The 13237-nt window shown below is 43.4% G+C and overlaps 1 protein-coding gene across 5 annotated transcripts in view; it reads right to left on the bottom strand.

Moving 5' to 3' along the window:
- EHBP1 (EH domain binding protein 1) overlaps nt 1-13237 on the bottom strand; it is a 202393-nt gene that overhangs the window by 155603 nt on the left and 33553 nt on the right. For all 5 annotated transcript variants that reach the window (XM_085308996.1, XM_085308995.1, XM_085308997.1 and 2 more), the window contains exon 3: nt 6907-7002. In XM_085308996.1, coding sequence (XP_085165122.1) covers nt 6907-7002 — 96 coding nt within the window. The remainder of the gene's footprint in view (nt 1-6906; nt 7003-13237) is intronic.

Below are 13237 nucleotides of genomic sequence, written 5' to 3'. Positions count from 1 at the left end.
TTTATAGACATACATGTCCTGTTGCAACAGCTAGGTAAGCTGGCTTCAYTCTTCTTGCTAACATGCTTTTACAAGAAATCCAAGGAGCAGCTCGCATAGCCCTATTTCGAGTTAACTCGCAGCCCCGTTAGGTGGTCAGCATCARCAGGTACTTGTGCAGTTACAGTTGCATCGTTTCTGTTGTAGCCTCTCTTTCGCCCTTTGGGTGAACATTTCCATGAGTGGTCACTTATAAAAAGTGATGCTTCCATAATCCTGGCTAATCCTTCAATTTGTTTTGGATTTATAGAGGGTAAATACAAACACARAAGTCTAACAGCATATACTTTCCTCCCTATTTTATGGCTATCCCAGACTCTCCCACGCAAGACTCAAGTGGCTGATTTTGCAAGCTGTTGCTTGAGGCCTGCACAGCTCACCACTTTCTGGAAAAGAATGCCAGTACAGTAGAAAGAGCAGCCCTAGTGGTAACAGTTAATTTGAAATTTGCAGCGTATGGAAGTCCTCCCTGATAACGCAGTGCACAACCCCGTCTCACCTGCAAGTACAGAAAACTATTCCCCGAGCTTGAAAACAAAGTGCCTTAAAATGTGCAGCTGCAAACCCCTAAAACCAAGTTACTACAAACAGACCTCGCTCTCCTCTTCCCTTCTGAAAGCAAATGATAATGAGAACTACCTGAACAAATACAGCCTCTTCATACCGTCACCATACCATTACTTCACTGTATTACAAAAGCAACATGAGTTGGCAAGAGCCGAGCGGTTTCCTGATAACGCTCATTCACTTTACCAGAGTGCTGCAGATACAAAACCACACTCCTTAGCCAACATTCACTGTGGTTTTGCCTTGATCTGGAAACTGAGMGTACTTGTATAAATGGACATTTCTCCTCATTTACTGTATTTAAAAAGAAAGAAAGAAAAGCATCATCCTTAATGACAGGACATCACCTTTCTCACTCACCGTTTGCCTATTACCATAGACTCCCCTGAGACGATCATTTCTCCAGCTCTCATCCCAAGGTCAGCAGAGTGCTTTGGTCCAGCCTCTTAAACCTGGCCCATCTCATGTTTGCCCAGTAACTGTTAACTGCCTCCTTGAGACTCCCYGGCCCTAAACAAGCTCAGTCCTGCAACCTCTCTTCCTCTGCACCCCCAGCCATCAGTCATTTTCCGCAAGCCTGATCTGCCCATCTGTTTGCCAACTGCCAGAAAACAGACTACTCCTCTGGATTAGTGCACGGGAAAAGCAACAGGGGATTTGTGCGTCACATTTTCACGCTCTCTGTTGAGCGATCTATCACCAGTCCATTCAGCAAAGATCTGCATCGAGAACTAGGCCCTTTCTACAGGACATGAGGTGGTTTCAGATGCCTGAAGATAGGCTACCATTCTCCCATAAGTTTAGGCTATCGTTAGAGCTATTTTTCTATCTCTAGAAATGGGAATGAAAGATATCAGTATAACAAAGGACTGACTACTCCTTCCCCTAAATCATCAGCCAGAAGTGTGGAAAACCTTCAGACTGTTRGTATCCTCAAAATCCTTTTTTCTTTCCTTCCCAATGCCTCCTCCCTAGGCTTTCCTGGCTGCTGAAGCATGTCTTTCAATTATTTTACTTTATACCAGCCTTAATCTTTGGTCTTTCTTCTTGGGGAATAACTACTTAAGAACTGTCATATTGAATCAGATCAAGCGATTACTGAGTTCACGGTCTGTCCTCTGCAAGTGGCCAACAGCAGATGCTCTGGGTACACCAGCATCTATCCTCAGCATTTCTATTTAGTTCTTCAAAGTTGCAGACGATTCAAAACTCAACCCAATTCTTGTCCCTTTCAATGCTGTTTGCAGAGGTCTGATTAGTCTAAAAAAGTCACATACCTCTGGTCAGCTTTTATTCATTGAATTTCTGCAAAGCAGGAAGCTCCAGCCAAACTGGCAGACACGTCCCTCTCCATCACTGCACCAAGTTAATGATAGCTCACGCTTTCCTGTCCAGCATCCAGGCTAGAGAGGCAACAAAGCTCGATTTTTTTTAAATAGTTTCTAAAATTAGCCCCCACACTAAGCCTGAAAATTTTATTTCATGTGAAGAGTTTTACATTTTTCACAACCTTGATCTCATGCTTTTTGTATCTGACATGCAGCATCTGGTCCATACAGCCATTTTTCCTATTAGAGAGTATCACCCACAGCGTCACTCCTAAATGGAAACAAGCATACTGTGAACCTGGATCTGCTCTTTGCTGCTAGGACWATCAAGTGATTGTCTCAGAGGAAAAAGCCTCAAGGCATCGGCTTTGCTGCAGCATCACTCCAGCGAATGCTACTCTATGGTAAAGTCAGTCACATGAATTTGAGCATAGCATATAATAAACCTTTTGACTTAATGGTAAAAAACAAAACACCCATGGACCACAAGAACGTGAATCAGCTTTTGCYGCGAGATAGATTTTGATCACTGCTACAAAGGAATTACCTTCTGGCAATTATTTCCTGTACTACCGTACGTGAGCCAAAAAACGGCTTTGCCCGTGGTGGTACTACTGAGTATTAGCACTAATATCACTAGAGAGCCAAGGGCTCTACACTAAGCTATTTCACACCTGCAAGACGTGTCACACACACTCTGCTTACCTGGAATGAYGACACTCATACTAGTCAGCTGTCCTTATTTATACATATTTATATAAATGTATAGTTATATACATATATTTAGAGAAAATATAAATATTTTTTTCATTCAGTCTTAAAGAAAGCCAGAGTTACTGAATGTCCCCATATACATTTGTCCTTCTGCCTCAGTGCCAGCCCACTTTTCCCCCCCCCCTTGCTTCCCTACACCCCACATAGAACTGGAGGAAAGCGAACTGTGCAGCAATAGCCCTCAAAGACCAAGAGCCACAAGACGTACCACTGCCTTCTGAGGGTGCAGAAAAGGTGGTTCAGTAACGGTGCAAAACTTGACAAGGGGCTACCCGCAACTTACTACTCACCTGGTAAAATCCTGGACTGCAGTTTCTCATGATGACGATGTTTAGTAAAACACCTTCCCCACCACTTCAACTTAAAWTCCAGAGAGAAAGCCAACAGTATATACCCCAAACCCAGGCAAACGCTGCTAGTRCATGGTGAATAGGCCAGGGCCAGCATCATCACCAAAACACACTATTTGACTCAGGCTTACAAGTGAGATATGGGATTTGTTCAGAGAGCTGTATAGAGATAGGAGTACTTTCAACAAAGCAAGGCCCCTTATATGCTCTATTTTTTTCTTATTTTACTCTAAGCATTTATTTTTGTGCTTAAAAGCATATGCCTTTTTCAAAAAAAAAAAAAAAAAACACTTTTCAAACTTTGGAATGGATTAGTAATCTTTCCTTTTTGTTGCAAYTGTAAACTAGTATGATAAAACCTGTGTATTGCTGACAAAATGAGTGTTTTCTGTAATACAGCAAAGCAAAGTCCATGCCTACCCCCAAAGAGCAAATATCTCCACTTCAGAAGTTCAGTTTAAGCCAGGCAATAATGATACTGCAATTTAAATCCTCATAGCATAATTGACACATTCACTTAGCTTCATTATAAGCACTAGRCTTACTCAATACTAAAAATTTCTCCTTTAAAATCTCTCCCAATTGATACATGTATGCATTTGCACAGAAAAAAAAAACCACACACACACAAATACATAGGCTTTCATATATGACAGTTAAACCTTGCTTATGTATGGACTCTTTTAAAAAAAAAGAAAAAAGAAAAAAAAGAACCTCTGGAGTGCAACCATGGAAACAGTGAAAAATGTAAATTCAGCTAGCTTTYCTGGCATTTGTGGATCTTTCTATGAAAGCAATAGAGATTATGGACTTAAAATGCACAACAGGTTTATTGTTTCACAGTACTTCTTTCTTCCCATTTTGGTCAAGAATATAATGACACAAATGTAGAACAGGGCAAAGAAAGAAGTGAAACTTTCAGAACAGCTGGAACTTTTTATTTAATTAGCACTTTAACTAGCTAGATGGACAGGAACTAAAACTAGTTAAGAGATGATGAATCAGTTCATGTTCCCACTTGATGCTTTCTCTTTAAACGAGTCGAGAGCATTCTAAAGTGTCACCAGCAACCCACAATTATGTGAAAAGATTTTTTTATTTTATTTGAAATGACAATTTCCTAGGAGCGACACTCTCTCCTAAATGCTTAGTTCTGCYTGCTTCAGAATGACAGCTCTACCACTGAAACGATCTAATACCCAAAACYGGGACACGCAGATAATGCAACCTGCCCAGTCGGTTGACTGATCACATGCGCTTTGCTAGCCAGTTCTCAAGTGTCCACTGGTGACTGCTGAAGAGGATATTCTTAACATTCCCATCAGTACTTGAAGCTGCGACTTATCTCCTAATCCTACCAGTAACACATTTCAACAGCCACTTACAAACACAGGGCTGCTACGGCGCGAATCGTTTCCCAAAACACGTAGCTGTCTATTTTGGAGTCCGCTCTCTSCCTCCCCTGCACTTCTATTTCAAACAGCACCACCGGGCTAATTTGTTATCTTTGATTCTTACGAAGCTCCGCCAGAGCGGCCTGCTCCCGCCACGCGGCTCTGCCAACGCGGATGCAGAGCCGGCCGCCTGCCCGAGGTCCGCGGCTGCAACGAACGGGGACACTTCGGGTTTGTTAAGCAACAGGACCGCGTTACGCGCGCTTATCCCAAAGCGTCAGGCGTTCGGCCGCCACTCTCCTTCACAGCGAGCCGTTCCGAAAGGAACTTCTACGTCTACACAACCGCAAAACGAGCTGTCTTTTTTTTCTGAGCTTTTCTGCTTTAACTGTTTTAGCCTCCCTCCTGCCAGAGGAGGCAGTGATATAAATAACCAAGCCAGCTCCCAAAAGGGTTGCTGCAGTGTGCTATTACACACCTCCCTCTTCACTCGGGCACTGACCTGCCGGCCCACGAGCCGGGCAAAATACAGCTAGCTCTTGCCGAACGGATCTTAGCCAGCACGTATCGGTGACAGAAACTCCCCCAGCTCTGCCGGGGTCAGGGCATATTCTGCGCCGCAGCTGAAGTGGCGCTGTACGAGTCAACCGCTTCATTCGGAGTACTAGGCACGGTATTAACTGCACCGGCCCCATATTCTGCCCGCAGTAATACGTCATTCAAAGCTAAATCATCCAGGCAGAGTGCTCTTCTCATGCAGACGCTGCTCCCAGAAAGCACAGCCGCTGGGGTTAGTCACACTTCTCCCTCTCTTCCCCGCTCCGCCGTGTGATGGGCCGCGCAGACACACAGGCGCGCTTTGGGGGAGAGAGGACCAAAGAACAGCTCTGTCTGCAAAGTCCCGGTGCTGGGTAAAATTAAGTGTGTAGTAATAGCAAGCACTGGCTCCAGAGGCCCTTCTCTCCCATCGCTACCTTGTTGCAGCCCCATCGCTGCAGGTCAGCTCGCTGCAGTGGCACCACCTCGAGTCTSAGGCTGTGCCACAAAATACAACCGYGCAGTGCTGCAGCTAAGAATAAAAACGAGTGTGGGGTGGCAGAGCCGGGAGATGTTTTTACCTCCAAAGCCATTCATCACAGACTTGCAGCCAGAAGGAACTTAATTTATAGCTCTTCACACAACATGCATTATACACATATTCAAGAATTACGTACATTTCTGCTTCAGTTTAAATGTTAAAAATGTTAAACAACTTCCCATGTGTTACRTAACCATATCCAATTTGAATAGATATGCAATGTGCTCATATAATGGTGTTAAACTTCTTAATCCAAGTAGAGGCCCTTGAAGCATGCAAAGGCAAATGACTTTTGCCAGTGAACTTTTGAACTTCAGTTGAGGAAAATGTGCTTGCTGAGACATAAATTTATGATAGTTAGCATCACCAGCAACCCAGGATCTTTCACTCCATTGGCCATCCCAAGAACAAAAAAGCATAAGAGAGAAGCCCCCTTTTATGCTTAATGAACCAAGTAATAAATTCTCATCCTAAGGCTAGCCAGGGGCCACTTCTAAGCAGTTATCCAGGGGAGCCCCAAAAAGCAAAGAAATATAAAAATCACTAATTAGAAAATAATTGTTACTGTTGTCCTAAGTTGTAAAAGGTGCAATTTCTAAATAAAAACAGCTAGAACGTAGCTGAAGACAGCAGASTGAAGAACCAGAAAGAGCTAAAGGAATCAAAGTCCCTGAAGTCTTCCTCAGCCTCCTGGATAACCTCCCACGCTATCGTATATGCAAAGCTGCACTGCTTATCTTTACGCAGAAAGGACTTTGCCCAATGATAATTGAGCAGTAAGTCCTAGCACAACCACCCTCTTCTCTCCCTGCTTCACAGGAAGGGAGATGAGCACTTAAAAACAAGAACAAGCAGGAAGCGTGACGAGATTTTTTTATTAAACAGAAAAAAAAAATACATTTCCTAGAACTCCCACACAAAATCCTAAAATTATCTGACCTACTCTATTATTCCACATCTGCTTCTAAGGCTATGACATGTGTGACACAGTAAATACTATGAAATTAAAAGCTGGATTCTGTTTCGTAGTCAATAGCATAAGAAAAACTGTCATTGCACTGCAACTCAACAAACGAGTCTARGAATGGCTGTGCTGTGACTTCTCCTGGCTTATACTATTTAGGGAAACATACTAGACTAAAACCTACGCCGAATTAGACCTCTGTCCAGCAAACACTTACACGTGTACACTATGCAAACGACTAGTCATAAATCAACTCAATGAGATATAATAAATTCTGGACTCAAGGTTGTGAAGTTAATACGTAAATAAAATCGGCAAGATTAGGCCTTWATGAATGTAATTTGAAGTCTCTAGGCAGCGTTATTCATACATCRCATATGAAATTAAGAAAGATTATGCTTTACAAACATACCTTAAAAAGCGTCACGGTGATTTCCACGTTTTCAGGAACAGGCCACACCACCACCCCGCGGTATGGGTTTTTGATTCCAGGCTGCCAGCTATGAGCCTAAAAGGAAAGAAAGAAGTTGTCTTAACACCAATATAAAAGTGCTGACTTGACTTCCACGGGACCGGCGTAGGTAGATGCAACAGTTTCTGACACCATAAAGACTGCTGTTTTAAATATTTGACTCTACTGAACCCTACAAAAAACATCATTAAGAATGTAAGGAAACTCAGATTATTAGCAGGAGTTTTTCCACTGAACCAAAACTGTCCCTTGCAAGGTCCTGCATTCTGGTTTCTAAGTACACAGTTTAGATCAGGACATGCAAAACACTGCAGAAGTGAAAGCCACAAGCAAAGAGAGAGCTTCCAGAACAAGTGGGGCTTTATTTTGTTTTTATCTAGATGAGGGAATGCTAAATGTCTTTTTGCTCTAGTTAAAAAACTAAACAACAATTTAGAGTACAGATTAAATGCTACTAAAGCATTTATACTCTTAAGAATACATTGCAGTATCTACAACTAGAAAAGATCATGACAGAACACAGTAAAGTCCCTGAGAACTTGCCTGTCTCTGATTATCAGTCTGGATGGACRGAGGGCCTGTATTTAAATTGTAACAGCTAGTCCTGAAAAACGCCATGTGTGAGCATTTCTATTTTGGAACAAGTATGCTTTTTCMCCAGCTTAGCTTAATCCATTTGGTGATGCTGTAAGGCAGAAACGAGGGAGGGAAGCTGATACAYAAATGATTGCTGAGCAGCAGCAATGTTATTAAAAACTTTAAATTTTCATTAGGAAAAAAAAATGTTTAATCTAGCTGCTGTTATCTGAAGCCAATCAAGTGAGCTCCCCYTCTCCAATTCTAGGGTATCTCTCTGTCCATTAATCCAGAGTTCTGAGTGTTGAASAGGACTGCAAAATTCCCTATTAGAACAAATTATTGCTATAATAAGGTTAGTAGAATTTGCATCTTGGTTACCCTAGGGTTATCTGGGCAACTTCAAACATGAATTTACTATACCAAAGTGGGAAAGACACAGATGGTGAAACAGTCCTACTGGACCACACAAAGGCAACAGTTCTCAGCTGCTGTGTGGGTAGTAAGCAGAGCGCATCCTAGATGCCAGGTTCACGTTTGACAGCCCCATCACACACACCTGCTGCCGACATGAGACCTCTTGCATTCAAGCGGGCTGTCAGGAAGCAATGTCCTCCCTCTTGGGGCCACCAGAGCCTGCAGCACCCCAGGCACCACAGCACGCTCGCTCTTCTCTCTAATCCCACAAGCTACGCAGAGCAGAGCCCTGCAGATTAACTAAAGGTGACCATAACTGCTAAAGCAGCAGGGGCAAGAAAGGAAGGATGCAAAAGGCAGAGGCAGAAGATCCAGGAAGAGAGATAAGGAATGGAGACACTGTTAGTAGAATTCAGCCTATGCAACCAACAGAGAAAAAAGTCCTACCTCCACGGCTACATATCTACACACACACACACACACACACACTTTTCCATCTTGTTATTTTCATTTTCATGCTCAGTATCAGCAACTCTTGTGATTTTAACATAATTTTTTGCAATTTTTGGTGTTCTGCTCTCAGACCTCTTTGAGTTGGATCAGAAATTTCATTACCATTTCCACTCTTTGTGCTTGCAAAGTAAACTTAACAAACATCACTGGGCAGAAAGCGGGGGGGTGGGGGAGAGGGAAGAGCAGCTAGAGAGAACCTTGTTACCTATAATTTTTAATTCCATGAATTTCAACCAAATCTCATGATTCTAAGGCAGGCGTTTTTGAATAACTGAGCACACAATGCTGTTCAGAGTTTTACTCTATAAGTACATTTTGTCCAAAAAAAGATGTTTTGCAAGCAGCATGACAGACAACTGTAGTTGTCACATCCACAGCTGCAGCCTGCACCTCCCGCCCTTCCAGAAGCCCTGCAGTCCCCCACGTTGCTCTCCACTTGTCCGACCAGGATATTCAGCAGGATTTAAGGCACTGATCCAGAGCTACACAAATGCTGCATGAACACAGGCTGGCTGGCAAGCATCTTGGAAGAGGACAGAATTAAAAGCCAACTTCTCCTCCACAGGGGCACAAATTTAGATCTTCATTCTCTTTCAGATACCAATTTTCACAAAATTCATGGGAACTTATGGCACATCTGGGACCTCTGCTGTTCTTTCAGTTTGGGTGTCAGATGACAACCCGTATGGTCAAACCTTGCTCAGCTGAAGATCACTTGTTCTGTTTATCAAAAAACTAAAAAGCAAGCATGCACTGATACAATTAAAGCTTGAATAGAAGAATTTCATCTGCACTGTCTCCTAGCAGGGCAGTTAGCGAGCCACAACAAAAAAGAACMACCTTATGTATGTACCCAAAACCACACATGTACACGCATACATACGTAGGAACAATTTTCTGTTACTGTAACTCAACAGGCAGGYCACTGAAAGCAACAGCTAGGAGCCTGCAAGTCCTAGCTAATGAGCTTTTAAAGCAAAGCTGTTCTGCAGTCAGCTGGATGTTATTAAAGCCTCCTCTGGCTTTGAAAAAGAAACACTGTACCACGCAAACAGCCTCACAGATAAAGATAACATCAAATCTACGTGCCTGGGTTGCTGGGAGGGAGGAAAGGAAAGTGAGGAGTAAAGGTAGGGGGAGAAAGGGAAAACAGAGGAAGGACTAACAGCTCAGGATAATGTAAAGTTAACAGGGCGAGTGTTATGATAACTCAATAGTTCTCATGTCAGAGTCCCTGTGCTGCAGTTTGAGGGCAAATATGGACTGAACTCTTTTGAAACTCCCAAAATATAAGCCTTTGCTTTGGTATTTAAATCAGATCAGGCCACTAATGCAAACTGTATTTCTAGTATTTCTAGTCCTCATTTTGAGAGAGGCAATTTTTGCCCAGGTTTATAAAAAGCTAGTAATTGGGCAGTACTGAGCAGTGTGCCTCAAGCCTAATTCTCACCTTTTAACTCAATTTCCTACTGAGTTGCACTTCCCAGACCACTTTTCCTCATCTCCTACTACTCTTCACTTCCTGGTTTCACATCTTTTCTTAGAGGCTCAGGAACAGAAGTGGTCAAAGAATGGCAACGGCCAGCAGCAGTGACCTGGCTCCCAGGCAGTCCCCGGGCCCTGCAGGCACCTCCGGAGAGAGCCAGAGCCCGGAGAGAGGCTAGAGAGAGGGGCAGAGAGGGGTGGAAATGCTCTGCTGCATTTCCAGGAGAAAAGCAATACTCTCTTTTTCTCCCCACTGGAAAATGAGAGGAAAAGATATAACAAGAAAGATATTATCAATAAGGAAACAARAGCTACAGAAGGGGTCACTAAAATATTCTATAAATAGACTAGAACTGTGAACACGACAACACCATCCAACCTACTAGAGAACTGTGGCACAAAACATACTTAATTACCCACCGTGGGCTGACCTGGACCCTCTCAAACTGCATCCCACTCTCTGCAGACAAATTTGGAAAATGCAATTAACAGAGGCCTCAAAAGATGATGCCCTTGCACAGCTTTCTTAGAAAGAGATACATTGCCGTGAAGCTCAAAACTAAGTAATTTCATAAACACTGTGGGGAATAAAGGATTAGCTACCATCAGCTCCATGGAATACAACAGAATGTATAAACAGTTATGTATAGGTCCTGTGACATCCTCGTCCGCCACCTCCACACCAGCACAGCTGACTGGAGACTGAGCATTGCTCRTTTGCTCTACATGGCAAGTCCCACCAGAGCTGCACACCACCTGGGGCCAGCCAAGGTCAGCGTGACCCAGCTGCCAACAGACYGCTGCTAAAGGGATGGACTGCAAAAAGCCATCCGTTCCCCCACACCAAAGAAAACCTCAACAGGCAGTTTGTGGGGGGACAGCCTCCTCTTCTGCACCACAGCTCAGTTCACAGATGGAGGAGATAAATTGTAGACAATACTSCATACTACAGGTTGCATCCCCATGGTCACCTTGAGATCACTGTTTGGCCCGCCAGTTCAAGAGGTCAGGCACCAGAACAACATTTCCCCATCGCACGGCTGCCCTAGGACCCAATCCAGAAAGACCAGCGTGTGTCAAAGAGGAGAGCTGAAAGCCTGAAAACGCCGGGTGRCTATCACGCAACCCATCGCTGTCCACCTCCACCAAAAGTGGACGAGGAAATGGGCAAATTCCCACAAGTCTTCCCACGAATCTCTGCACTTTGTGAGCRTGCACATGTGTTACAAGTGTAATGACATGCAGTATTTAGCAGTATTGGTGCTAAAAAGCTACAGATTACTAAATCTGGAAAAGAAGCTGAAACTGGTCCTTCAGAAACAAGTTCTTTAGCATTCAGCTGGCTGTTCAAAGTTAATTTGACACRTACACATTCATGACATATTCCTTCAATTCATGATTCATGCTTTTCATGCTTTTTCTTCTTCTTCTTCTAGACCCTCGCCTTACTCACTGCCCAGGATAGATGATGCTCAGACAGAGCGCAACAATTTAGTTTCCCATTCTCATTATTCAGTTTCTGGTTTTATTTACTGGGCTTCTTAATTAATTTAAAAAAGACTTTATTATCTTAAAATAATAAGAAACTGAATGCACAATTACTTTMCTCAGAGTTTTCCAGGATATCCATATCACTTTTAGTCACTGCATTTCAGAACGTCACCCAAATTTAAGTGTACGGTATCCCTGGGGAACACAAGGGCATTATGGTCTCCAATTCACAAGCAGAGAAAGAATAGCCGGTCTCTACCCCACTAATTGTGGATGGTCTGTTTAAATCAGCTAGGTCGTGGCTTCTTAGGTATTAAGCATGAAACAATCTTTTGTTTTGCTTTGTTTTCCAAAGCCAAGATTTCTTTGATTTCAACTGCAATGCTGGCTGCTCTACGCTGCTGCAGGTCAGTCACCATGTGCTAGATACCTTTTAAATGGGGAAATGCATCAAACCAATCTTTAATACTCTACATAGTCTCAGTAAGGAACTTTGCAGATGAGGATGGGGCAAAATACAATTCCCCAAGGCACCGTTTTACCACATCACAGTAAGGCAGCCTTTCTTTTATGTCCTATACCTCRTTTAATACACACCTTCCACCTTCCTTACTAAAGGAGCAGTTTTGCTCACTGCTCAGTCCTCATGTTCTCCCTTGCCACACTCTGCTTAACAAGGTGGGAATGTCACCAAAGAAAAAAAAAAAAAAAACGCAATCGCCTTCCTGCAACGCCTAAAAGGCGCCAACCATTAAAATGTCTCATCTAATTTTGAGCATTTGCCTTCGCAACCCTAAGATTTTTCACCTGCACGATTTCCATGTTTTAATGACAAGCCAAAAAGCCCCAGAAGTGCCATTACTGAACTGCACTGGTCTGAGGTAGCCATCAAACATGGGACTCACAGTGCACGCCTTTGCAGCTCAAGTCGGTGAAGAAGCAGGCAGGGCTGGCACTAGGCAATGAAGTAGCTACCAAAAGCAACTACAAATTGCCAAGGACAGTAAAATGGGTTGCCTAGTTGCTGATTTACTTGCACCACCTCCTGGAGAAGCTGSGCTGGCTGCTGTTGCCAACACGGGATCAGCCACCGTGTGCAAGGGCACTGGGCACTCCCAAAGCACGAAGAACAGCAGCAGGACTTTCCTTTCCCCTCCCCAGGCAGGGAAGCCTCGAGTRTGGTTCAGTGACAGCAGGATATTACCCCCTACCTGTGTGCAAGCCACTAGAGACAGAACAGATGCGCMTTTTGCCCGATGAATCGGTCATTTCGTACACTGCAGAGGGAAATGTCGAATCTCAGGATCTCTCAGTACCAAAATGCACTCCAAAGCATACAGAYAGGCCCTTTTTACTCCATCCCTGTGCCCCTACTTCTGTTGGCTCTGCTGTTACTGCTGAAGTCCTTTCCCAGCTCCCCTGTTCCTACTCCCCTACATTTGAAAGTTTTCCTTACAGCTGCCGCAAAAGAATCGAAATCACAGGAAAGGCACCTTCTTCTCAGCTTTGATACAAAAAGAATCATTGAAGAAAAATTCTGTCAAGCTCTTGGAAACAAGTGCAAATTTGAYTCTTCAGAGGCATAAAATCTAACCAGAAGCCTGTGTACGTTCACAGTTACAGCAGAAAGTACCTCCTTGACACCATGGCAACATCTCTTTTCAAAATATARTTTCTTATAGTTCAAAGCCTGGAAATCCTAGAGTATCTCAGTGAAGTAAAGGCAAACATCTTACAACACATTTTCCCCTTGTTCTACATGAAAACAAGGACATTCCTCCTCCTCCTC

The sequence above is a fragment of the Rhea americana genome, unplaced genomic scaffold, assembly GCF_003343005.1.
Source record: "Rhea americana isolate MKP2758 unplaced genomic scaffold, rheAme1 scaffold_289, whole genome shotgun sequence".
Classification (NCBI taxonomy): Eukaryota; Metazoa; Chordata; class Aves; order Rheiformes; family Rheidae; genus Rhea; species Rhea americana.
The sequence above is the reverse complement of the archived record's forward strand: the minus strand, read 5'-3'. Positions and strand labels throughout refer to the sequence as shown.